The sequence below is a fragment of the Melanerpes formicivorus genome, unplaced genomic scaffold (assembly GCF_026170545.1).
Source record: "Melanerpes formicivorus ecotype bairdi unplaced genomic scaffold, bMelFor1.0.p_v2 SCAF_41, whole genome shotgun sequence".
NCBI classification, from domain to species: Eukaryota; Metazoa; Chordata; class Aves; order Piciformes; family Picidae; genus Melanerpes; species Melanerpes formicivorus.
Genome location: NW_027142393.1, coordinates 785,613 through 812,815, shown reverse-complemented (window position 1 = coordinate 812,815; position 27,203 = coordinate 785,613). Strand labels below are relative to the sequence as shown.

Below are 27,203 nucleotides of genomic sequence, written 5' to 3'. Positions count from 1 at the left end.
GGCAGTTGAGTAAATCTCTCTCTTCTCAAGGCCTGCTATTAGTTTCTAAAACTTACACCAAGCACCATTACAGACCAGGGGTTGTCCTGCTAGAAGGCAGCTCCATGGAGAAAGACCTTGGAGTCCTTGGGGACAGCAATGTAGCCTCGTGCCCAAGAGGGCCAATGGCATCCCGTGTGTCCAGCAGGTTTAGGGAGATTCTCCTCCCCCTCTGCTCTGGCCTGGTGAGACCACACCTGGAATACTGTGTCCAGTTTTGGGTTCTCCAGTTCAAGAGAGACAGAGACCTGCTGGAGAGAGTCCAATGGAGAGTTACGAGGATGATTAGGGGACTTAAGCATCTCCCCTATGAAGAGAGACAGAGAGCCCTGGGGCTGTTCAGTGTAGAGAAGAGAAGGCTGAGAGGGGATCTGATCAATGTGTATAAATATCTGAGGGGTGGGTGTCAGGATGAAGGGGCCAGGCTCTTTTCTATGGTGTCCAATGACAAGACAAGCAAGAACAATAGGTACAAGCTGGAGCAGGAGGTTCCACCTCAACATGAAGAAAAACTTCTTTATGGTGAGAGTGATGTAGCCCTGGAGCAGGCTGCCCAGAGAGGTCATGGAGTCTCCTTCTCTGGAGACTTTCCAAACCCACCTGGATGTGTTCCTGTGTGACCTGCTCTAGGTGATCCTGCTTGGGATGGGTGATGGGACTTGATTACCTCTAGAGGTCCCTTCCAAGCCTTAACATTCTGTGATTCTGCCGCCATTTTCATGGTAGTAAAACAAATGAATGTGCAACACTTACACAACTGGTGTGGCAGCAGTCAAGTTCTAGTGCCCTCCAGGATGACTAGGAAGGGACCTGGTTCTCAGGCTGTGCATCATCTGGCTTTGTTTAGTGCAAAGGGCTTGTCTTTGGCTGAGGAGGAAGGGCAGAGAATAGAGTATTTGATTAAGAGAAATAACAACCACCTGAGATTTCCTGCTGTATAGGGGAAATTTGGTATTTGTACTCCTTGGTGTTATTCCCTTCTGCTCACTGCCACATATTCTAGTTGATGGCACTGAAGAAGCTGTTGCATTAAAGCCTTTGGCCAAACCAACCCATGAGAAGCAGCTGCCTTAATGTGATCTAGATTTAGGTTAGATATAAGAAGGTTCTTCACAATGAGGGTGGTGAGATATTGGTACAGGTTGCCCAGGGGCATGGTGGAAGCTCCATCCCTGGTGACATTCAAGGTCAAGCTTTATCAGGCCCTGAGCAACCTGCTCTAGTTGGAGATGTCCCTGCTGACTGCAGTGGGGTTAAACAAGGGACCTTTGAGGGTCCCTTCCAACCCAATGCATTCTATGATTCCATGACCTCACTTCACACTTCCACTGCTAGATCACACCCTGTGATGTCAATGCTGCTGCTGCACTGAATCTCCAGTCCCGTTTTGCCTGTCATCTACCAAACAATGGCCATTTTCAACATTAAGTGATGTCAAATAGGTTCCAAATCCTTTTGGCTGACTTTATAATTTCTATGATTTCAATTGTGGGTTGTTTTGTTTTGTTTTTTAATGTTTACAATTCTCAGTGGGTTTATCTCTTCAGATATGGTTCTCTCTTTAATATGAGTTATTGTGTCATATTTAAGGCATGAATATCTTAATAACTGAATTCCCTTTGGTGAAAATTATTGCTGTTTAAGAACATGGCTTTGGTTTCAAACAATTATTCTTTTTTCTTCAAGTTCTGCCCTGCCTCTTTTAATCCAGCCCAGATTTTAGTGTTCCTAAGTTGCATTCTTACAGGTGGTTCATGGCTTTACATGGTGTTCAGTTTAAACACTTAACTGTGAGAGAGATGAATATGGACATGCATGCCTGTCTGCAATGATGAAGAACCCATTTCAGCCTGCAAAGGTAATACTTAATCTCTATCAGCACCTACAGATGACCTCACTTCAAACAAAAGCTTTGGCAGCTGGTTGTTTATTGGGCAAACAAGTTCTTCCATGAGGGATGGAAGGTTTATTAATCTGGTCTCTTAATTACATTGTTGTTATCTTATTTGTTGAATTGTGTCATAAAGAAAGGCAGTCAGAGTCAAAAATTTATCTTCTCAGTAAGAATCTGAGATCTTATACCACAGGATATGGCAGCACCAGGCTTCTTTCAAGAGCTGATGATGGCTGTGTTAACCTTCAAGATGTTTCCACCTAAACATCAGGAGAAGTTTCTTTGGTGTGAGGGTGCTGGAGCTTTGGAACAGGTTACCCAGACAGTTTGTGGAGTCTCTTTCTCTAGGGAGATTCCAAACTGACCTGGACACTGTGATCCTGAGCAAGGTACTGTGGGTGACCCTTCTTTAGCAGGGGGGGTTGGACTGGATGATCCCCCAAAGATCCCTTCCAACCCCCACCCTGCTGGGATTCTGTGATAAAACACACTTTCCTATCATTTTAAACCATTTTCTCAATATAGATACTTTTGGTATGAAACTCAGGAGCTTCCTGCTGCTTCCTAGCTCAAGCATTTCTCATCATTTCACCTTCCTGCTCTGATCTGGGGAATCAGCTATTTCCATAGCTGCCTTTTTAGTTAGTTTTATGTGGTGTCTGTTGCTCTTGGGCTCGAGATTTTGACTCAGTGTGCAGCCTTTCTAGTTTTTATTCAGAGCTCTAAATCTCCCATCCTAGATTTGAGGTTTTGGCTGATAGGTTTCGGTGACCTTAAAGAGGAAAACGTGCAGGCTGCCAGTCCCCTAAACCCTTTGAATAATTTGAAATAGAAATGGTTTGGAACAGCTGATACATTTAACTCTGAACACTAGCCACTAAGCATGCTTAGTAGCTACTTTGATCAAGCTCTTTTTCCTGACAAAACCCCCTTTGAAATGAATAGGACAGAGGTTCCTTTCACGTCAATAGGAGTTCTCAGACACAGGGAGAAAGAAGGACTTCATAGCCTTTAAAAAGACTCCCCTAGTCCATTCATATATCTCCTGGAAAGCTCAGCTCTTTCCCTTGTGCTGAAGTTACTAAGCCAGCCTCCTGGCTACTTTTAGGCTCCCTTCTAGTGGAGCATTGCTTAAACATGAGATCAAAACACTCTCTAATGAGGCTGCTGCTACCGGAGCAGAAAAGCTGAATGTACAATGGCTGTATCAGTGACACGGGAAATACTCGTTAGCGTCGATTCATCAGCATCACTTCCCTAATTGTGCCTTCTAACCCTTCCACGATCTGTACCTGGCATGTTGCAGAAGACAAAGGCAATTCTTCTGCACACTTCTTACCCTGCTGACGATTTCTGTGTGTTTACAAGTCGTTAGCACCCTAAACTCGCAGTTATCTTTTAACAGCATACAATTAATTAAGGCTTCAAACACCACAGCAGGCTGAACCGCCAGGGTGACTTCTCAGAAGCCATTAACCACTTCTGGAATCTCTGTTTCTATCCTGTCCATACATTTATTTTTTTTTTTAAATACTTCTTGAATTAATGAGGAAACCCCACACAAAATGAAGAACTACACAACATACCACATTGCAGCAATGCACAAGGAGATTTGTTTATCTAATTGTCTGCAAGTGATGCTTCTGCTCAGTGTAACACTGAGGAGGAAAAAAAAGAAAATAAATAGGAAAGAGTTGCAAAAAGATCACCAGAAATTACCTGGGCTTTAGGCAGCCACAGTGAGAAGAAGCAGTCCTTGTGTTCAATGTCATTGTGGAGCAGCAGAATCAAAAGCAAGGAGATGCTAAAGCACCTAGTCTGTACAACTCCAATGTTTGAATTGACAAATGCACTCAAATGAAATTTGAGTATTTTGGTCCAACCATTATGCAACTGTGCATATTCCATTCCGTCCCCTCACACTGAAGGCAAGTCAGAATTCATCTACTGAACAAATAATTTTGTTCAGGATATTGTTTCATAGGATCATAGAATGGTTTGATTTGGAAGAAACCTCCAAAGGCCATCTAGTGCAACTCCTCCTGCAGTCATCCTCAACTAGATCAGGTTGCCCAGAGCCCTGGTGAGTCTCACTTTGAACATCTGCAGGGATGGGGCCTCAACCACCTCCCTGTGTAACCTGTTCCAGTGCTCTACCACCCTCATGGGCAAGAACTTGTTCCTAAGACCCAGTCTAAATCTGCTCTTCTCTAATTTCAAACCACTGCCCCTTGTCCTATCACTGCAGGCCTTTGTAAACAGCCTTCTTGCAGCCCCCATTCTGGTCCTGCAAGGTCATTATTAGGTCTCCCCAGGGTGTTCTCCAGGCTGAACAACCCCAGCTCCCTCTGCCTGTCCCCATAGCAGAGGTGCTCCAGTCCCCTGATCATTTTTGTGGCCCTCCTCTGGACCCTCTCCATCAGTCCATGTCCTTCATGAGTTGAGGGCACCAAAGCTGAACGCAGTACTCCAGGTGCAAACTCACCAGAGCAGTTTCCTTGATTTGTGGATCAAAAGTAAGTTATTTTACCTATAGGGCAAACATAGCTCTTAGTTTGGGTGTTGTGATTTTTTTGTTTGTTGTGTTGTTGTTGTTTGTTTTAATCTTACAGAAAATGTGTAGTATTTTGCAAGACAAACAGATCAGAGTGTGCCCTGAGAAGCTGTACGGGTCTGGCTTCAAGCTAAGCTAATGTAAGTTGAAACTTTAGTCCTACCCACGCTGAGCTCTGTGCAATGCCTTTTTTTGACTGCACAAAAAAACCCACATCAGTATTCCTACAGGGCATCACTGGGGGGAAAAACCCACCCCAAAACAACCCTGCATTGCTTGGAGAAATAAAATAATGGGATGAGTTCAGGACTAAGAGCCACCCCGAGGGTAAACATGTTGTGGGTTTGTTCTTTCTTATTTTTTTTTTGGTTTAAGCAGTGAAAAAGAACAGAAGATGCACGCAGAGGGAAAAGGTTATTGGTATCTATTGTTCAGTTGTGCTGACTGGAGAAGCAAAAAGGTCTCACGGCAGTGTGTAAAATGCCTCTTTCTTGCTAGAGGGGAAGCAGAAAGAGGAAAGTCCTTCTTGTCTTTTAACTACTCGAGGAAGCACTTGAGGAGGCACTGTCTGTGCCAACCTTTTCAAATGCATGCTGTCTGCAGAGCGGGGCCCTGACAGAAGCGATGTAATGGCATTTACACAGAGGATGCATGAAACATGAGCTGAAAATGCTTTTTATTTACTGAGATTGGAATTCATGCCCCTCAGATATTGTTTGTCAACATCTGTAGGAGAAGCTCACACTTGGGTGTAATTTTAAATGTGATGTGAAGGTGGCTGGGATGCTGGTGGGTGAGGTTAAGCTCAGTTCAGCATTTATTTCAGGCACACATTTAAGTTGCTGATAGACAACTTCAGGCAGAAGTGGTCACAGTTACTCTTTGGAAGATGGCAACTATCTGGTGCTACCAATCAATAGTATCAATCAGCAACATACTGGGCTGCATCAAAAGCAGTGTGATCAGCTGGATCTCATGAGACTTCACGTGTATCACTGTGTCCAGGTCTGGTGCCCCCAGCACAAGAAGGACATGGAACTATCAGAGTGAGTCCAGAGGAGGCCACAAAGATGATCAGAGGACTGGAGAACCTGCCCTATGGGGACAGGCTGGGAGAGTTAGGGCTCTTCAGACTGGAGAAGAGGAGGGTCCAGGGACATCTTACAGCCTCTAAGAGCAGGGGGCTATGAAACAGATGGGCTTGCAGTGATAGGACAAGAAGGAATGAAGCTTGAGGAGGCTAGACTTTAACTTGAGTTTAGGAAGAAATTCTTGACAACAAGGGTGGTGAGGCACAGGAACATGTTGCAAAGGGAGATGGTGGATGCCCCCTCCCTGGAGGTGTTCAAGGCCAGGTTGGATGATGCCTTGAGCAACCTGGTCTGGTGGAAGGTGTCCCTGCCCATGACAGGGGGGTTGGAACTAGGTGATTTTTAAGGTCTCTTCCAATCCAAGCATTGTGTGAATCTATGAATAATGAATCAGTTTGGGGATACCAAAATGATTTTGGGTGTGGGAAGTCTGGCCACTTCTAAACCAGTGCTGAACTACAAATTGTAAGGTAGAAATCATACAACTTCTAAATATTTGTGTGCTAAATCTAATCCTAGTCAAGGATTGTCTGTCTTTATAAATACAAATCCTTTAAGGGAATTGTAAGTGAGAGCAATCTATCACAGTTTTGTTCCCTGTTCCTTTTCTCATAATTTTCAGAGCTTCATTTGTTCATATGACTGTTATCAAACACTAAGCTGATGCTTCCACAGGAGCAGCTAATATAATTTCCAGATCTCTTTCCCAAACTAATTCAGGTCCACAATGCTACTGCTGCTTCTTTTTACCTCTTGTGTATTCCTGCACTTGTTTCATCTTCCTTATCTCTCTCCCCAGCTGACGCAACTCTTCATTCTTCATTTTGTAAATCATGTCTTCAGCGTGAGCAGTTGTTCCATTTGTGATATAAAACCATATAAATAACAAATGCAGCAGGTAGCTACAAATAAGCAGCAATTCAGAGGCTGAACCTCTTTGGTCTAGCTGTGGCTTTCTTTTAAAATGTCAAAACATGGACTATTAGCCACAGTTGACACTGTGGTCCAAATGCTGACATGGTCAGATTTTGCCTGGCTAAGAGTTGCAGTTTATTTCAGAGACAGGAGATTGCACTGACAACCTTTGCAAGAGCTGTAAGGTGGAGGAAAAAAGCTGCTGGCCTGATCTCAGGGTGTCAAAATGATATGGAAGCATGTGAAGTACTGAAGGTCTTGAGGAAGGGCTTTGCAGACTCAAGTCAATAACCAGGGTGGACAGCTCTGGATTGTTAAGAGGACTGTGGCAGCGTTCACGTGAAGAATTTAGGATTATCGTCTCCCAGCTGAATGCCTTCTTGCTGTTCAGCATCTTGTCCTTTGAATGTGGGCAGAAACAAACGGGAGTCAGGCACTGCTGCAGTGGTAGAGCATCAGTGAGCACACCCCACACAGCTATCCCGGGGTGACTCCAGACCTAGGACCTGTCTTTGAAACAAACTTTTCTGCGTGAGAAGCACCTTGGCTTGTGCTATGTGGAACTCCAACCCTTCCTGGAGGCTCAGTCAATGCGGAGAACAACACAGGACATCACTCTCCGTGAGGAAAGCAATTACAATTGAGCAGGCGTCAGCTCGTTTGAGAAGCATCGGTTTGTGTCAGTAACTTAATTCTCTCGACGGTTGTTTTTATTGCTACAAGGTCGCAAAAGAGCTTCGTACGAGAGCCGTCAGCCCGAGGAGAGGAGCCTGGAGCCGCTAAGGCGAGAAGGAGCCGGCCCTTCCCACACGGGCCTCCCGCCACCAGCACCGTGACTGTCACCGGCGGCGGGGCGCATCGCTCGCAGCCACCACCCTCTCACAAGCTCCTCCCGCAGCGGGGGGCTGTGGGGGCAGACAGCGAGTCCCTCTCCGCTGCCCGTCTCGCCTCGCCTCAGCTGGCCCCGTCCCGTCGCGTCCCGTCCCGTCCCGTCCCGCCTCAGCGTCGCCGTTCTCGCCGCCTCCCCTCAGCCTCCCGCCCTCGGCTGCGCGCGCAGCGCGGCTCCCCTCTCCTCCCTCCTCCCTGCCGGCCTCTCACCCCCCCTCTCACCCCCCCCGCAGCTCTCGCGTTGGCTGTCGGGATCGCTGGCCGCTTTGGTTAATGTCCGCCATGTTTGCCATGGCGCAGGGAGCGGATCGAGCGAGCCCGGCGCGGATCTAGGGCTTCAGGGCGTGCGCTGTGAGCTACGGGCGGCCCCGCGGAGAGCTGTTCCGGGGCGGCGGGACCCTCCATGGTGGTGCGGGCCGGGTGCGGGAGCGGCTGGAAGGCGGCGGCGAGGCCGCACTGAAGGCCCCCCCCCGCCCGCCCGGCCCCGGGGTGTTATTGTGAGGGGGAGACAATGAGCAAACTCTCCTTCCGAGCCCGGGCGCTAGACGCCGCCAAACCGCTGCCCATCTACCGCGGCAAGGACATGCCCGACCTCAACGACTGCGTCTCCATCAACCGGGCTGTGCCGCAGATGCCCACGGGGATGGAGAAAGAGGAGGAATCGGTAAGGGAGCCGCGCAGGGGGGGCACCATTGTTTATCAGACACCCCCCCCCCCCCCCCCCCCGGGAAATAGGCCATTGGCATTCACCAAGCGCACTACGCACGCTCCCCACCGCAGCGCTGCACGGTTCTTACGGGGCCCTGCGCAAAGAGCGCAGCGTAAACTGCTGTCCGACGCCGTAAGCGGGCCCTGCTCCGCCATCTTCTTTGCGTCTCGACTCGCGAGTGTTTTGATTAGTGTGTGTGTGGGGGGGAGGCCTTTACGCTAGCGTAAGAAGGAGGAAAGCGCAAGCTGCATCTCTGAATGAGGGAGCTAGCGCTGCGGCCGCAGTTGGCGTAGCGTGCCTTTGGCTTTGCAGCCGCTGGTCTTCCTTGTGCGCGGGGAGCGGGGCGGACCGGACCGGACCGCGGGAGGGAGCGGGAGCGGCAGCGGCGGCGCTCGCAGCGGCCTGGCGGCGGTGGCCCCGCAACCAGGAAGCGGGGAAAGCGGGAACGGGACGCTCTGCCTCTCGTCTCCTGCTGAGGCAAGGCGGGCTGCAGGCTTCCCGAGGCGGAGCAGGGTGACTCTGGGGACGCTGTAGTGACAAGCGGCGTTTTGCCGTGTCTGCCCGAGCTGGAAGCGGGGATGACTGTTGCGGGCTGCGCTTTGCACTTACTACGGCTTGTCCACATGTGGACTGGAGGGGGACAGCGAGCTGCTTTGGCTTGTCGAGCTCGTTCCCTGCTGCGGGAGAAATTGGCGGCGGTTATAACGAGCGCGGATTTTTCCTACTTTTTCCCGAAAGGAGATGGTTTTGTGCTGCATGCTGCACATCAAATGTCAGTTGCGTCGGCTGAACGTGTTGCATTCAGTGTTAGAAGCTTTCTGAATAAACCAGCAAGTGCTGAAAAAATAGATACGTGGTGCTTGTTCTCCTTGTAGTGTTTTAAGAGGGGAGAAAGCTTTTGTCCGCTTCGGTAAAGATAAGTTCTGGGGGGTTTGGACAAGCACTTTGAAGATGCTTGTCCGCTGCCGTGGTAGTGTTCGAGTGCGCCGGTTTGTCTTGCTGCTCTTTAAACATCCAGTCTTGCGGTCCTCAGAGTTGTGTAAGGCTTAGACAGATGTAGGCTGTCGGCTGCGGTGTCTGTACTGGTATGCAGAGCCGATAGTAAATGCACCCTCCAGAATTTCTTCAATGAATCCGTGTCTCCGCCTCAGCCAAACCTCTGTGCCTGTGGATTGGCTTTTCGGAGGTTACAGCTGTCAAAGGAGGCTCCATGCCTTTCCCATTGTTTTTTTTTTTCCTCCTCGCTTGACTATTGATATTAAAAAGAATCATCTGCCTTACTGTCGTGCTTTTGTTTGATTGTTTGGTGGGGTGGTTTTTTTTGGCTCTTTCCCCGTTATTTTACACCGCATAAAATCAGTTTGCACTGTGATCAAAACCCCCAGTACTTCCCGAAGAGTAAACGTCTGCTAGAGGAGCGGCAACGTGGTATTAATAAAGCAGTCCTGGAGAGTAACTTGCTTTTCTCAGCCTTCAGAGTCCACGATGTAGCCCTGTATTTGCATTTAGTGTTTATTAAAATATAATGCTTTAAACATAAAATAAATCTGTTATTTTGATGAGCTGTGTTTTAAATAAACTTGTTACTGAGGAATTGCTCTGAGGGTTCAAGCAAGCTGCTTGTGGACTCTCTTTAAATGGTTGTGAAGATGAGATTTGTATTTCAATGAAACTGCTTTAGCGTTGTGCTAAAATGTTGCTTGTCTGTAAAGAGTGAAGTTTTTTTCCCCTGCACTGAAATGTGGCTGTGTCTGATAAATCATGATACATATTGCTTCAGTGACCACTCTGTAAGTACAGTGCTAGATTCATCAGCTAGACAAGATTGTGAACTGTACTGTTAATAGCTCCTTTAGGCTGTTGCTGTGTAGTGACAGTTCCATTCATGGGGCAGCACTTTTCCCAGTGTTGCACAAATAATTCTGTAATGTATATTTTTGTGGTAGTGGCATGCATGCAAAGCTCTTTGAAGAAAGACTTCTATGGATGACAGTATTTGAGAAATAAACAGTTTTAATTCATAGTAAATAGTGCTTTGATTTCATGTGTTTTGAAAGGGACTTCTGGGGGTAGAGAGAGATCCACACGTTCATTTCTGACATCTGTAGCAGGGCAGTTGGCCTAGATGATCTTCAGGGGGTCCCTTCCAGCCCCTAACAGCCAGTGATTCTGTGAGTGTCTCCAGGCTAGACTTTTTGCCAGGGGTGCAGCTTGTGAGATGTGTTTGAATCATCAGAGTGGTGGAGGAGGTATGTTTGCTGTACGCAGACACGAAGCTCATGTTCCTCTGGCCCCAGGACACCGCATTCCTTGCTGTGCCACCCTGTGTGATGCCTGGGTGAGATCAGAAAGGTCTGTAGTATCATGGGGTCAGATACAATCTTCCAGAGCTGGCTTTCACTGGAAATAACTCTCTGTTTACAGCTGTGAAGGTTTTACAGATGTTGAGACTGACACATCTGTCTGACCTGTTCTTTACAACCTAGTCTTGCTGCTACAGACAGGCACATGATCTGTTTTGTTTGTGATTAATATTTTGTGTGTAAAAAATGCAGAATTTGGCCCTTTGGGAAAAAAAAAAAAGGTTCAATTGCTTGGAACATAGAGAGGCTTAAAGCTTGTGGGGGGACACAAGGCTCCTCACTGCAGAATCGTGGCACCAAGTGTTTATCCCTCATGTCTACAATTACTGAAGTTGCTTGGGCTGTGTAGTAAAATGTCAGTCACTGTAGTCCCACACTGGCCAACAATTCACACTGCTGCAAAGAGTGTCCTGCCCAGTTTGTCAGTGTGAACATCTTCATTCCACTTTCCTTTTTCATCTTGATGAAGATTCTAGAATGATTTTTTTCTATTTCAGTAGCTTAGAGATTTATATCCACTCACAGCATTTTACAAATCAGCAGCTCATTCCTTTCACTTGGAGAGTCCAGCTGGGAAAGAATTACCCTTCTGGTCTGTTGCATGTTGATGTTAGCAAGTGTTTACAGTTTACCCTGAATTAAACCTGGGAAGGAAAACCATGTGAGTTTGTATTTTGTTTTTAAAGGCACGTGAGAGAAAGTTCACTACGGAGCAAAAGCAGGTAGATGTCCTTTTATGAGCCTCAGAAACAGAGCAGGAGCATTTAGTATCGTATTTCTTTTTGTTTTTCTGATGAGTAAGAGTTGTATTTCATAACACTAATGAATTGTTTTGGCTGGAAGGAAGAAAAGTTGCAGAACAGATAAGCCCTGGGTTTGCTGCTTATCACCTGTGTTTTTTTATTTGGATACATGCTGCTGGAGCTTGCTGAGTTTCACATTGCAGAGGGGAAAACTACACTTAATAATGAGACTAATTCAGGCTGAAGGGTTTCAGAAGTAAATTTGCTTGAGTTGTTGGGGCGATAGGAGCGTGGTGGTAATTGATGATACCTGATTGCCCGGTCAAAGCTATCAGGGCGTTCATCTCAAAATTCCCGTTTGAATGTGCATTCCTTTAGTTTGGTTTGATAGCACACAACAAGACTAAGGTTAGAGAGGAAAATTGCACGAACAGCAAGTTAAGGATGTGGTTTAATGTTAGGAAAATGCTGACAGAGTACAAATGAGAAGTGACTTTGTTTTCAGTCCCCAAGTGATCACCTCGGGATGATCTTTTACTGATTGTTAAACATAACGTTCACTTTTTAGTGTTTTGAGAGGATGGGAATAGCTAACCTGATACTTACTATGTTTTTTCACTTTCTGTTTGTACTCTCTCCCTCCCTTAGTTCATTCACTTTCCATTTTAACGCTGGAAACCTGGAATGTTCAGTGTCTGGCTTTCAAGGCATCCTGGAGGTAGTGATGATGCTTCTCCACCGGTGTTTTAATTCTCCTGCGCAAAGTTAATGCTTCCTGCTTCAACAAGTCGTAGCTTTTTAGTTTGGATGCTTTTGCTGATAGGGTGTAACATAGTAATATTCTTGCTGATACAATGAACTGGAAGAGTTCAGTCAGGTTGACTCGGAAATAGGTGCGTGCACACAGATACCACTAATAAAAGCTTGCTTGCTTTTATTTTTCTTTAAGTTGGTTATGACCCGTTCCTGTATGCAAGAAAATGTGAATGTCTTCTTAAGCCTTAATGTTCTTTTGGTGATTTCTAAGTTCAAAAAATAGTCACTTCTTATTCTTGTCTTGGAGGGGCTTCATCCTGCCTGTGTGAGCATAAACATGTTGGTGACATTTGGGGACCTCTGCTTTTGAAAAGGCTTTGTGTGTTGAAATGGTTTCAACATACTTTGAGGATTATGCATTTTTTTTGTAGCTTGCTATAACTGATAGTGTCTTTTTTTCTGTAAGCAGATGAATGGAGTGGTTCACATGACAGCTAATTGTCAACATGAAGACAAGTAGTTTTGTTTGATACCAATCCTACATGCTGGAGTTGAGTGCCTCTGTGCCACCAGCTTGCTTTCTGCAGTGAAAGCAGAGTTTGCAGTTTAGTGCTCAAGTCTCCCTACTCCACTCCAGCTGTGATTTAATTTCTTTATTGGAAAGCATAAGTGTTCTGAGCTGACTTTGTATACGGAGATGGTACAGGTAGTTTCTTGTGTTCTTTATTCCTAACTTAACAATTATAACTCAGTAGAAATAATTATTGCTAACTGCTGAATTTTGACAATGATGATATTTTCTTTTAAAGAGAGGTGAAGTTCTGTTGTTATTTATACTGTAAACATGCATGACTTCTAGGAAGGTGCTTAAATAAATGCAGTCAAGTGTTAAAGGCTCACACAGAAACAGTGAGGTTGGAACTGACCTTGGAGGCCAACCCCCCTGCTCAAGGACCACTTGTCCATAACTATGTCCAGATGGCTTTTGAATATCTCCAAGGTGGGAAGCATCAAATGTGTGAAGACTTACCTAAGCTGTTGGTCAGAAGTATCTACGTGGTACTGATGCACTCAACCTTGGTTTTAAAGCTTAAATGCACATAAATGACTCCCCAGGTGGACAGAACCTATTCCACCCTGAGATTCGTATGTCAGATGTACATTCATAACCTGTGGTTGAACTCTTAAAGTTGCTTACAAATGAGGGGCTTTGTAAAACAAGAAGCCAGGACTCCAGTGTGTAAAGTAGGAGGTCAGCAGAGGATAACTTCAGTTCAAATGCTAATACTCTCTAAACCAAAAATCTCAAAAAGACTTCATGAAAGTCTGAAGAAGAGACTCAGCAGATTGTGGTTGCACACAAAACTAAGTGACAGCAAACTTTCTTTGGGAAGAAGGTGGTTGTTGGTCTGGTTAGAGTCAACTTGCTTATGTGTTAGGAGATGTAATTACCAGTAGAAGTTGATTTCCCAGCTTGAGTTCAGCACCTGTGTTAATTTACTTATTTGGGGTATGTTTGGAGCCTGCTGGCATTACTGAGGTAGGGTTGGTAGTAGGTGACTTAATGCTGTGTTGTAATCTTTATTCATGGGTTATAAACTTCAGCTCTATTTACAAGACCTCTTCCCCTGCCTTCAGGTCCTGTATTTTTCTCCCTCCCTGTGAGACCCATTGCATCATGCAGTGATGTTCCTCACAAGTGCACCTTTCAGCTCTGTTTCTCAGCCATTATTTCAGCTGTGATCTTCTATCCTTCTGTGCTTTCACTTGCAAGCTATTTTGGTGACTAAGAAATTCCTTTCAGTCCACTGCTGGTACTTATGGTCCATAAGGATAGATCAGAGTTAACGCTAAGGAGGTTAAATTGTGTTACCTCGGTACTGCAGTGGGGATGGAAACAAATTATGGATGAATGCGGACCCCATCTAAACGCTGGGGTAGCTGAGGATAGTTAATTGGTGAGCTGTTAAACCACATAGCTTTTGGTTTAATTTGCTTGCATTTGGTTGTTTAATTTGGCTGCATTTATGTGGCTGAAGTTAAACAATACAAAGATTTGCTCTTAAGTCTTAGAGTGAGTTTTAGGACTTACCACATTAATACTTCTCAGCTCACCTGGAACAACTGTCTGTGAGTACAGGTTTAGTCTGGGATACATGTCGAGTGTGCTCTTCAGATAAAGTTGAGGCAGAGCAACTGTGGCCTGTAGCTAGTAGGGAGGGTCTGATTTTTTGAGTACTGGGGCCCATCTGACTCAGCGGTGAGAGGTGAAAGCCCACCATGGAGAAGTTCAGCAAGAAGTGGGGATAGAAGCTTGAACATGGAGAAGAGTGAGACTGCTTTTGGTGTCATCTTGAGGTCAGATGGGTTCAGCCATATCTTAAGTCCACACTCTTAGTATAGATAAAGTTGTGGTTTTGCTGCAGGCTAGAGTCTCTGCACTGGGTCACTTAACACCAGTCCATGAGAGTAAACTGCCCTAACTTGTTTGGGTGCTTGAGCACAGCCGAGAACAATGGTATCTGCATGGGCCTTAATTGGGAGTCACACCTCAATTCATTATGCAGGAACTTTCCCTTATAGGCAGGTTCCCTGAGGATGAGGTATAATTTCATGATGAAAGTTTAGGAGAACGTTTTGCAATCTGCATCTCTGTGCTGTGTCACTTAACCCTGGAACATCTCAAATGCAGGCAACGAGTTTTTTCCTTCAATTTAAGAAAACCTTGGAAAGAAGTACCTCAGACAGCTTCAGTTGTGCCTTGAATTACATGATTCCAGATTTCATATTGTCCCTGCTTGGCAAGACTGAACAGCAGTCAGCTTCATACAGGCTCTGTGTTGACTGAGATCAGTTGGGATGTCATGTTTGAATAAGTGAGACAATCAGACCTTAAATCTACTTCCATTAATCTTGGTATTAATTATTTTTCATGAGAAAGATGCTTTTGATTGGTGCTGGACATTCAAAAGGTTACTTGTCATTTGTTTTGCCACAAAGCTAACAAATTAAGCCTTGTTGATACTAATTTAAAAAGTTAGATGCCTTGACATGTTATTCTATCTGTTTAGCTTTTAAAAGATAAACACCACATTTAATATTGATATAAATGATAGTTAAACCTTAGGTGTCCCCAAGCCCATTGGTGGAGAACAGAAATTCCTGTAACTAGGAGAGAAGAACTGAACCAGAACTCAATTGTAGTGTAGAGAAAGGAGTGAAAAGTAGAGAAAATAACATTCTGGCGTTACTTTCTGTTTGTCCTAATTGTGCATTTAATATTGACTTGTTCAAAGAAATGAAGCATCTTCCAATATGATGTTTTACAGTTTCAGTTGTAATCCATTTTGCAAATTCCTACTTGTTAATATCCAATGATCCCTGCACACTGTGGCTGAAGATGTTGGCTTAAAATACCGCCCTTGTTCATCACAGAAGTGCTCTAAATAGAACAGAGCAAAACTTTGCAGAAATAAACCACTGAATGCTTATTTCTCCTAATTTTCTTTGGTGCAGTTCTAATTGTGATTTAATGCTTTTACACCACACAAAAGCCTGACTCTTTAAGGGGAAAGGAGAGATCACCACACCTGAGTGTTACTTTGTTTTGGGTGTGGGTTATTATTTTTAACCCCTCATTTCACCAGGAATAAGCCAAAAAGGAAATGCTTAGAGTAAGCATTGTGGACTTTATTTGACAAATATGCCTTTGGTCTGTTGCAGTTTTCAGTCCATACTTCAGGGTGGAAAGAGAAGGTTAGCTGACACCAGAGTGTGTCCTCTAAGTTACATGGCGAAGAAAAGTGCCATCCCCCACCAGTAAATAGGTGAAGACAGAGCTGGGTTGCTTTCGTCCTGTAGATTTACTTCTCTGGTCCTTGAAGTTTGGTGTGCTCAATACCTACTTCAGCAGAGTTTTCCTCTGTAAAGGATTTTCTCATGTTTATTTCATCCTCAACTGGGAGAAGTTAGAGCTTAATCCAGCTGCCTTCTGAGACTGTTCTCCAGCTGCTTAGATGTCATTTTTCCATCAGTTTGCCTTATCAGCAAACTAGCCTCTCGTGTCCCCTGAGACACACAAAGTAGTTCATGTAGGTGTCAGTTCTTAGCCAGCATATTTACAGCTGCTTTTTCCTCTACCTTTTTTGTGGTTATCTTTTTCCCTCTGTTGTTTATTTATTTACATTTTAGTTTCTAATTTGGTTTTCTTGGCTTTTTTTGCCATTTCCATGGCTGCAACTCACACTTTTTGTCATTTGACAAAAATGGTGAGGACACTTGTTTTAAAAACTGCAAAATACAAATTCTCAGAGATTCCCTGTGCACTTCTGTGAAATAAGAATCCACAGTAAGGACTTTGGATCTTACTCCTGAAAGGAAAGTGTTACTTACAAGTCAGATTTTAATGCATAGTGCTGTAAGAGGGACATGTGCTGTCAGTAGCTTGTTCTTGAGTGTTGAAGTTACACCTGAGGCTTTCCAGGAAACTGCATTGCTGATGAAGATGAAATTAACTGGCTCATTTGGTCCCAGACTCCTGGTCACTTAACTTTTCTGTGTGGCATTGCCTTGGCACTAACATTTATAGTGCACATCTTTCATTGGAGCAGCTGTACACATCCACACTTCTTGCTCCTTCACTGCTGTGGCCAGCCTTTAGGCTTCTGAGGGGCACCAACAAAATAAGGGCTCATATATAGCTTGTGTGATAAGAGTGAGAACTGCTGTTCTGAAAGGCCAGCTCTTTAAGGTGACAATTTTTTTGCTGACATACAGAGCAAGCAGCCTCAGATGTCTTAGCCACATGAGAATCTTCAAGTGAGGTTGCTGTGCTGGGACCAGAAGCAGTGGGTGTCCTTAGGAAGTTGTTGGGTAACACAAATCTCTGGTTGTGGGATGAAGAGAGGCAGCAGCCACACTGTGCTGCCTTTGCCAGGTCTTTGTGGCTTCCCAGCAGGGAGACAAATCCCATGGGGAGCTGTGACCAGCTTCTCTTCAAGGATATTCACAGTCTCTTCCCTCCTGGTGACTCTTCTTCCCCTCTTCTGCAAGGAGCATGGTTTTGTGATTTCTGGCCTCAAGAAGGTTTTGATGTGTGCAGACAGGAGTCAAACGCTGTGCAAATTCTGTGTATAATGCTGTATTTAATTAAGGGGTAGTTGCAGAATCCCAGTCTCATGAAATCCATTGTCAGGTTAATTGCATGAAAAATATTTATGTGTGTGGACTTGTGAATACCTTTCCATCCCACTTTGTCCACCTTGGGACACACAGGTTATGCTGACTGAGACAGACTGCAAAGAAAATAAAGAAGGGATACCTCAGATGCACTTGGTTAATTTTTTTGTGTGTTTAAGATGAAGCATGAAAATGTATCACAAAGAGCCAGACCATGACTGATTTCTGTATCTTTGGAGAGATCTTAGAGTGTTTCTAACAATTCTCTCCAAGGCATCTGGGGGAGAATAGGTCCTAGTATTAAGGAAATACATTTCTCTTTTAAGTGCATTATTCAGCTGTTCCAAAAGTAATTTGTAGCAATTCAGTTTAATTCGTTGTTCTAACAGTAGTTGTACTTTTTCATAATTAATTAATATTCATGTGTGGGTAAACAGAAAACTTTTATAATTGCAACTTTAAAAGGCTCTAGTTGGTTAGGGTTTTTTTTTGACATGTCACAAGCTGACAGTTTTGTGTCAATGGCATGTTGCTAAACAGCAAACAAGCATTATGTGTAGGGATGAGAGATTGCTTGTGTTCCCATGCATCATTGCTGTTGTGCTTGGGATGTCTCACGGTTCATGATTGCATAGGTTGGCTGAAATCACATCACTTTTTCTGCATTAAACTTATTTAGGGATTTTATTTTTTCATATATATATAATATTTGGGGGGGGGGGGGGGGTTGTGCTGCAAAGTTAACTAAAGGAACAAAAATGATGGTGATATTCTCTGGCTGTCTCACTTCCCCTGTATCTCCATCAGTGTCTCATGGGCTCATTTTCACTCTTTCCTAGCTTGCCTCTAGTTGCTTTATAGTACTTAAATTGGCTTTAGTCAGACTGCCCGAGGGGAAAGGAAGAAATTTATTGGCGTTATTTTGGCCCAGACTGGATTTTCCTTCATTTAGATCCACAGCTCCTATGTAGCTCTATCTATCTAGGCATGAAATGTCATTGAAGAGTGTTGGGCTCAGTTAGGTCTTGCCTGGTCCTTCTCTTGTGTTGTTTCAGTCCACATCAGCATTCTTAAGATAACACTGAGGTGATTTGTCTGTAATTGGACGATTTGTATGTAAAATAGTCAGAGAATGGCTTGGCTTTGGTGTGTAGGTAGCACTGGCAGCGTTTGCAGAGCTGGAAAAGGAAAGGCAGGAAAGCGTTGGGTTGTTTTGTGTTGTCATGTTAGTTAATTCACTTCTGAAATGAGAGTGACTTTAGAGGAGCTAAACTGTGAAATCTCAACCATTCCAAGGATTCTGGTGATTTTTAAAATGATTTCTTTCTAGTGGTGTAGTTTGATTCACTTTGCCATCACCACCTTCATGGAGTCACCTGTAACATCAGCCTACCACTAGTGTAGTATTTTTTTGGCCTGTAGTAATAATTCAGCAGCACAGAAGGCAAGTGTGTGGCTCGTGGCTCTTGTGATTATTTGAAGAACAGGGTGGGGGTATAGTGTTGGGAAAACCTGCTTATAAAAAAACCCAACAAAGTGAAACTGTGGGTCTGTGAGCCCATTCTGCTCCTGCTGCTTGTGGCTCTTCAGCTTCCTTCCAGCCAGTGTCAGAAACCCCTTGGGGAAGCTGGGAGGAGTTGCAGTCCCCCACAGCAGCTTTACTTTGGGGGTGATGGTTTGCACCCAGCATGGGAATTTTTATTTGTCCTGCTCCCTGTGTCACTTCATAACTAACACAGCCTTTCAAGGGGGACACTGTGAGCAAGATGAGACTGATCTGATTACTGAATGGATTAATTCTAGTAGGAAAAAAAATACATGATCAACTTTGCTGATTCATGAAAATAGTTACTTGCAAAATAAACTGGAAATGAGGCAGTGAGTTTCTCCTAAGATAATCCTTGCTGTCTCAAGGGCGAAAATTCCTGCCCTATGTATGACTCCTTATTTCAGCTTATTATCCCATGGCAGAAGGAGAGGAAAGGAAAGCAGGACTGTAATAATCTTCCCTTTTGGTTTGCTATTTTCCCTCTTAAGCCTTTCATCTGCCTAGGTCTGCATTCAGTCCTGATAATGCTAAGTCAAAAGTTGATCATACTTCAGGTAATTGGTCATTATTTTGTTTATGCAAAAAGCCCCAACCCACCACACTTCCAGTGAGCTGCTAACAGCTCAAGAGGAGATTCATCCCATTGATGTTCTGCACACAAAAATGAATCCCTCTTGATGGAAAACCTCAAGCTCCTTCTGCTCTGAGGAGGACCAGTATTCATGGGCTGCGGTTTTTGTGGCAGTTAAGGATTGAAAGGGTTAACCGCAGAAGAAAACAAAAGCTGGTGCTTGAGCTTGCCCTTTTGTCTTGGAAATGTTTGAGGGAGTAGATAGGGCTATGGCTTCAGAGGGGGGAGAGGCTTTAGATCAAAGTGGCTTTTGAGCTTTATGATGCTTTGCCGTGTCAGCAGGTGTTGCTGGCTGTGGTTGAGACTTTGCAAAATAAGTCTGAACATTTCAGATGAAAATTCTCTACTTCTTGTTTCTGAATATCCATGTTAACTATAAAAACACTAATTTCTGTTTCTCCGTTTGAAGATAACGTTCAGCAAACAAGATCTCTGGGCTTTAGCTAGTTTGCTGTGTGTGCTTTGTTTTAATTCCCTTCCTGTTTGCAGGTCAGTTGGAAGGCTGACTCTAGGTTGGCTCAGAAATACCTTATTTTGAGTAAGGAAAGCTGTTTATAAATCCACTTTTCTCTTCCATGGTACTTATGGTGGAGTAATGGGAAGTTAAGGCCATGGATCTTAAGAGAGTTGATGTTAGAAGCTGAGCTGTTGTATTTTATGTTGTTTCTGTTAACTCTGAAGAGAGAGTGCTGTGGAGGATGGCAACAGGGAGCTTACAGGAAAAAGGGCAAATTGGTCTGTAGGATCTAAGTGTTCTGGTCTGCAGCAGTGGAATAAAAAGGAATGTATTGGTAAATCTGGTTCTAATGGGCAGCAATAGTGTTTGGTGTCAATCACTGTTAAAGCTTAACAGTGAATGTTATTATTAGAATATTAGCTGTTGACTTACAACTATTGTTGAACCTTTTTTCTTCAAGAAGCTCCCAGATAGAAAGTTTAGAAGGAATACAAAACCCGTGGTGTTTCAGGGATGAAAGTACAAAGCTGAGAGGCTACCTTGCTCTGATTTGGGCTTTGTGTCTGGTCCTGAATGTGCACAACTAAAGCTAACTATTTTTAGGTACCAGTATTGTAGGATTTTTTTTTTTATTATTTTTTTCCCTTCTGAGGAAGAATTAAAGCAAGGATAAAACCAAGTACAAATCCAGGCTGGGCAGAGAGTGGTCGTGAGGAGAAGGGCTGTTGGTGGGTACAAAGCTGGACAAAAGCCAGCACTGTGCATGCCCGGCCCCAGTGTGTCCTAGACTGATTCCCATCAACATGGGCATCAGGGGGAAGGAGGGGATCCTAATGCTCTGCTGTGCTTTGCTGAGACTCCCCAATTGTGGTGCTGAGGCCAGCTCTAGAGTCCTCAGCACAGCAGAGGCATGGACCTGTTGGAGTAGGACAAGAGGAGGCCACAGCAATGTTAGGAGGGCTGCAAGCCCTCTGCTGTGAGGCCAGGCTGAAAGAGTTGGGGTTGCTTAGCCTAGAGAAGAGAAGGCTTTGGGGAGACCATAGAGCAGCCTTCCAGTATTGGAAGGGGGTTATAGGAGAGCTAGAGAAGGGACTTTTTGCAAAGGCATGGAGGGACAGGATGAGGGCTAATGGCTTCAAAGTGGAAGAAGCTGAATTTAGATGAGATGTTAGCAAGAAAATTTTCCCCATGAGAGTGGTGAGGCATTGGCCCAGGTTGCCCAGAGAATTTGTGCAGGTTCCAAGCCTGAGGGGTGTTCAGAAGCAGGTTGGATGGGGCCTTGAGCAACCTAGTCTAGTAGGAGGTGTCTGTGCGCATGGCAGGGTGGTTGGAACTTGAACAATCCTTAAGGTCTCTTCCAGTGCAAGCCATTCTGTGATTTTTATGATTGCAGTATCTAAAGGTAAATTAGAGGGGTGATTGCACTCATAATTGGAATGGGCTCCCATTGGAATGGGCTGCCTGGAGAGGTGGTGGAGTCACCATCATTGGAGGTGTTCGGGAGGAGACTTGATAGGGTGCTTGGTGCCATGGGTTAGTTGATTAGGTGGTGTTGGATGATAGGTTGGACATGATGATCTTGAAGGTCTCTTCCAACCTGGTTTATTCTGTTCTATTTTATTCTAATTCTGGACTGAAGCTGATACTTTGTCAGCCATGCTGTGAGTGGTGTCACAACATTTGTCTTGGAGCTTGGAAGGTGGTGGTGTGAGCCTAGTAGGAGCAGTGTACTCTTCCCTGCTGCTCCACATGGAATGAGTGGATTTGTGCTGGCAGGGCAGGCTGCCTACAGGAGGGAAAACCTGCTGGATTATGTAAAGCCAGGGGCATGAGCAGTTTGCTGTAAACGTTTGTCAGAGTGCTGGTTGTACAGTGGAGGCACCTTCATGGCTGAAGTGCATCTGGAGTGATGAATCTTTCACTTGGAGGACAGTTCTGTTTAAATGCATAAATACACTAAAGCAGCAGCATTACATACACTAAACATTGAGATGTTTCTAACTCTCTGATGATGTTAGCTGAAGAAATAGTCCAGTCTAAGTTGTGTTTGTTTGACTTTTTTAGTGCAAAAGGCTTGGATGTGCTTTTTAGGGAATTAGTGGGTAATGTCCCTTTGACAGGTACTCCTTTTTATTCCTGTGGCAGCACATTCTGTTTGCCATCAGCACTGGTTCCTCTGCTTGGTCAGTTATTTTGTATGAGATCTTTTTATCTTCCCTACTTCAGAACCAAGTGCAAGTTAAAATATGGTGGATTTGTCTCAACCTCATACAAAAGATGGAAAATAGAGACAAAGCTGTTTGGCTATACAACTTACTAAAGCTGTCTTTAAAAATGCCTTTTGAGGTTTAACAACACTTTGGACCAACTTTCGTGTAAAAACGTTCAATTTGTTTAAACAGAACTCTTCCAGGAGTTAAAATTGGTATTTTTCTTAACTTCATCTTCAAAAGAAATATTTATCCTCCCCTCCCCCTCCAATTAAAAACATTACTTATCTCTCTCTTTTGAAGCTCTTAATATTTGTGATGAGTGATGGTAATAGTGTTAAGACTTTTCTGCTTGAAAGCTGTGTGATGCTGGAAGGCTTTTTATAGTCAAGTGAGTACTCACACCTATTGTCAGCTCTTTCTTGGGAACTCTGCATGTTCACCAGCAGTGTTGTAAAACCTGAGAATGGGAGTTACTCATCTGTGCTGTTTAAAGAGCCATGTAGCCAAGGGATGCTTTGAAACTTGGTTGCTCTGTGCTCACCTTCACTACTTCTTGGTGGTGTGGGTTTGAGTCTCAGGATGTTAGGGATCGGAAGGGACCTCTGGAGGTCTTGGAGTCCAACACCCCTGCCAGAGCAGGACAAGTTAAACTTTACCCATTCCTTACTGAGGTCTCTGTGGACTAGAGTAGCTTCCCTACAAGTTATTTAATCCTGTTTTAGAGGAGCATGTGGATATGTTTTATTTTGAGGGTGTGGTGAGGAACTAGAAGTTGTTCAGCTCCAGTTGGTTAGCTGTTTAAGGAATGCATCCTCAGCACATTTGTCAGTGATGCTGCATTAGGAGCGGTTGGCTTGCCAGCAGTGGAGCGTCTCTCTTTGTGGATGCTGAGGAACTTCAGGGCTGGCCCATCCAAAACGTTGTGAAGTTGAGTTAGAAGCACTTAGCTTCAGTACCTGGGGCAGGATAATGATGCCTTGTGATGAAAGTGCCTGGCTGATGAGCAGTGCTGATGGGCCAGTAGCATGCACACTGCGTGACTAAGGCGTGCTGTAGACTTGGCTATGTTAGGAGAAATGTGGCTGTGGGATGGGAAGTTGTGATGCTCCCCCACTTGGCACTGGTGAGGCTACTCTTGGAATCATAGAATAATCAAGGTTGAAAAACACCTCCAAGATCATTGTGTTCAACTGTTAGCTCAGTATTGCCAGGCCCACCACTAAACCATGTCCCTAAGTGCCACATGCATGTTTGTTTTGGAGGGTTTTTTGAGCACTTCTAGGGATGGTGACTCCATCACCTCTCTGAGCAGCCTATTTCAATGTTTAACCACTCTTTCAGTGAAAAAACTGTTCGTTGTGTCCCACTTAAACCTCCCCAGTACAACTTGAGGCCATTTCCTCTTGTGCTATTGCTTGTTACTTGGGAGAAGAGACCAACTCCCAGCTGGCTCCAGCCTACTTTCAGGGAGTCATAGAAAGTGAGATGTTCTCCCCTCAAGCTCTCTTTCTTCAGGCTGAACACCACCATTTCCCTCAGTTGCTCCTCACAAGGCTTATGCTCTAGACCCTTCACCAACTTCATTGCTGCCCTTTGCTCATTCTTTTCCCAGATTTCGAAAACATGATGAGAAACCCTATGCTAATGTATCAGTGGGCTGCCACAGTGGCTAAAAGCTTAGCTACTAGCTACTCCAAGGAGAAGTGAGGGGAGCGTTCTCCATAGAATCGTAGAATACTTTGGGTGGGAAGGGACCTTAAAGATCATCTAGTTCCCCCTGCTGTGGCCAGGGACACCTTCTACTGGAGCAGGTCGCTCAAGGCCTTGTCCAGCCTGGCCTTGAACACCTCCAGGGAGGGGGGGCATCTGTATTTATTTTGCCAAAGAGGGTAAGTACAGCACTGGAAGAGGTTGCTCAGAGTAGCTTAGAAACTGGAGATTTTCAAGACTTCAAAAACTCATGGCCAACCTGTTTAGTGGTGGAGCTTGTGGCTTCCTATGATCCCCAACCTCCCCAAATCCTTCCTAAGAGCATTTTTGTGGTGTTTAATTGTTAGGGGACATCTGAAGGGACAGCAGCTGAAAGCCGCAGAGTAATGAAATGCATTCTGGTTTAGTTGAGCTACCTACTCAGTGCTGCAAAGCTCTCCAAGACACATTTTAGCAGTGGAGTGACAGATTTACTCAGTGTGTAGTAACTTGAGCAGATCGCAGCAGATATTGCATGCTTGTCTTAATTCTAATAATGTTCACTTGGGAGCCTGATAGTTTGATTTAATGTCGCTTCATCTGCTCCAGGAGATTCCCAAAGCTGCTCTTCCAGTCACTCATGTGTTACATTCTAATTTTGCAGAAGCTGCATTATTTGTGTTTCTGCAAGATCTTAATATTTAAGAGAGGGTAATTTATTCAGTGTGATTTACATACTCTGAAAGAGTTGTTTTCTTTCACTACCCTGTTTTTAAGTGAAGTTCTGTAGAATTCAAGAGGAAGAAATCCTGGTCGTGAGAGAATTTACCAAGAGTGTAGTACAGATCTTTGTGTGCCAGGCTGCCATGTCATGCCTGGCCTCTTGTGAGCCAGGATAGTCACTGTTGTCAGACGTGGGGAGGGGGACCCCAGAAAGCCCAAGGAGGAGCTGATGTAACAAAGTTTGCTTGTTTTTTTTTCCTTGTTCAAAACAAGTACTCCTTCCAGCAGTCAGGTGGGGATGGTTAGAAGATTGTGTAGGTGGTGTAGATCTATGACAGAGCTGAGCTTCAGCTTCAAGTTGATGTTCTGCTCTTTCATCCTCCCTCCCCTCAAATTTTGGAATCTGGAGGCAATTTTGGATGCTGGGGATGGGGAGAACCATGAAAGGGGAAGGATACTTCTAGGTTCCTGGTTCTGCTAGGGACTAGAATTAATCTGCTAGGACACTGCAGTCCACTACCCAGCTGGAGATCTCATGACTTAAATGGCTGTGGTGATTTCAGATCTTGTCCTGGTGAAGGCTTTCCTTCTTCCTCTCTTTGGGACACACAGAAGGCAGCATATGCCAACTTGGCCATTTGGAGCCTTAGTATGAGACAGTTTTGTGGTGGTTTAAATGGTATGGGGGGTCTGAAGCCTACACATGCAGTATGTGGTAGCAAGCCTCTGGCAATAGGAGAGAGACTGAGCATCTTAAAAGGTCTTTTCCAACTGAAATGATTCTGTAATATACCAGGCTCCAGCCAGGCTCCTCCTGTCACAGGTCAGTTTGTGCTGGTGTTCTGCAAGATGATCCATAGACAGTAGTGTGAGTGGTTATGAAAAAGCTTGGAGAGGAAAGCCACAGGTTAGTGCTAACTTGCACTAGATGAGTTTTACTGAGTTAATTAAAATTCTGTGTGAAAAAGTCTTTGTAAGCGAATAGGCTTGTTGTGATCTGAGTTCTGCTTGAAATTATTCTGTAGCAGTTGATTCCTGTTATGTAAGAATAAAATGAAGTGATACCTGTTGAGGGAGTGCATGCTTTTCAAGTGTTGCTCCATGAGGACTGCTCTTTCTGTTGCTCTCAACCAGCTGAACTTCTGAAGCAGGCCAGTAAGAGCTGCTGGGTAAGCAGGAATGGTAAAATTAGTTATTCTTTTCATTTGAAGCTGTTGCTTTTAGTACTTTAAAAGACTTACTCTGCATCTGTTAACTGATCTTGCATATATTTTCTCTGTGACAGGTTTTGATGGGCTTGGTTTACACCAGACCTAGTTTTCTTCTGTGGTTATTTTGTGTAGTTTGACTCTTTCCCGGTATGGTAGAAGGTGTGGGCTGCTATTGAACAAAGGGCTCTCTTCATCTGTTTGTAGTGCTGCCTTGCAGTCACTGCAGCTTGGAGATTCCCGTCAGTTAGGAACCCTGTGGCACAGTAAACGATGGAGAATGCATCTTCTCTTCTCACTCAGCTGGAAGCAGGCATTCCCCCACCCTCTAAAGTGCAGCGAAGCCCCAGCTCTTTTATCTGTGTCTACTGTAGAACACCAGGGAAAGCGTGAGAAAAAGAGGACCTGCCTTTGCATGCACTTGTGTGTACTGGCACCTGAATAAAACTCTTCCATTTCCTCTTGCAGGAACATCATTTGCAACGGGCAATCTCAGCACAGCAAGTGTTCAGAGAGAAGAAGGAGAGCATGGTTATCCCGGTCCCTGAAGCGGAGAGCAATGTCAACTACTACAATCGCTTGTACAAAGGAGAGTTTAAGCAACCAAAGCAGTTCATTCACATTCAACGTAAGTAAACTGGGGCTGCTTTTCTTCTCCCCCCTCCCCATTTCAGTTGAGTCATCTAACAGTCTTGAGAGCAAAGTTGTTCCAGTATTCCAGGTTGAAAGTAGATGTGAGGTTTATTGCTGCTGTCTCTGTTCTGGGCTTAGTGCTGGTCCTGCGTCTCCATGTGCAGTAGCTGGACAACCTTGTCCTGTCTATGGGTCATCCGGTGGTGTTGCTCAAGTCTGTCCCATTCTTCTGTTCTTCCTCCTTCTGAGAAGGGAAAACTGAACAAACCTAGCTGCTTATGCTAATTCAGGGAGTGGTAGAGGGGTTGTAAGTTTAGGCTTGAGGTGAGGAGAAAGTTCTTCACTGAGAGAGTCATTCGTCATTGGAATGGGCTGCCCAGGGAGGTGGTGGAGTCACCGTCCCTGAAGGTGTTCAAGAGGGGATTGGACGTGGCACTTGGTGCCGTGGTCTAGCCATGAGGTCTCTGGTGACAGGTTGGACTAGATGGTCTTTGAGGTCTCTTCTAACCTTGGTGATTCTGTGAATGGGTCTGGAATAGCTGTGAACTCAAACTTCTGTCTCAGTGGAGACCAATGAAATGGAATGATGCCAGCCTTCATCTCTGGATTAATTGTAACACTTTTTTTGCTGATATTCTGTTGACAAGTGACACACATTTGTTCCTTGGCATACAGATTGTGTTTGTCCTTTGCACCAGGTGGTTCTAGAAGGTTATTTTGTCACTTGGACTTCCCCAGAGAGTTAGTTTTGTAGCAAAACTTCAGATTTAATCATGGTGGTGGCTTGTCAGTCCCTATGGTAAAGGAAAAATTCTGTCCTGGTCTTAGAGAGATGACTTTCCTCATTACTGGTTCATGGTTTTGGTTCTTAGTTGTATTGGAAAGACTGTGATAGATTGGACTTGATGTTCTCAAGGTCTTTTCCAACCTGGTTAATTCTATTCTATTTACAGGTGTTTGCTAATGCCCT

The 27,203-nt window shown here is 44.6% G+C and overlaps 1 protein-coding gene across 2 annotated transcripts in view; it reads left to right on the top strand.

Annotated features, from left to right (window-relative positions):
* The first annotated feature begins 7,644 nt into the window (after positions 1–7,644).
* EPC2 (enhancer of polycomb homolog 2) overlaps positions 7,645–27,203 on the top strand; it is a 53,494-nt gene continuing 33,935 nt past the window's right edge. For both annotated transcript variants that reach the window (XM_068158685.1, XM_068158684.1), the window contains exons 1-2: positions 7,645–8,045; positions 26,069–26,228. In XM_068158685.1, coding sequence (XP_068014786.1) covers positions 7,893–8,045; positions 26,069–26,228 — 313 coding nt within the window. In that variant the 5' untranslated portion in view covers positions 7,645–7,892. The remainder of the gene's footprint in view (positions 8,046–26,068; positions 26,229–27,203) is intronic.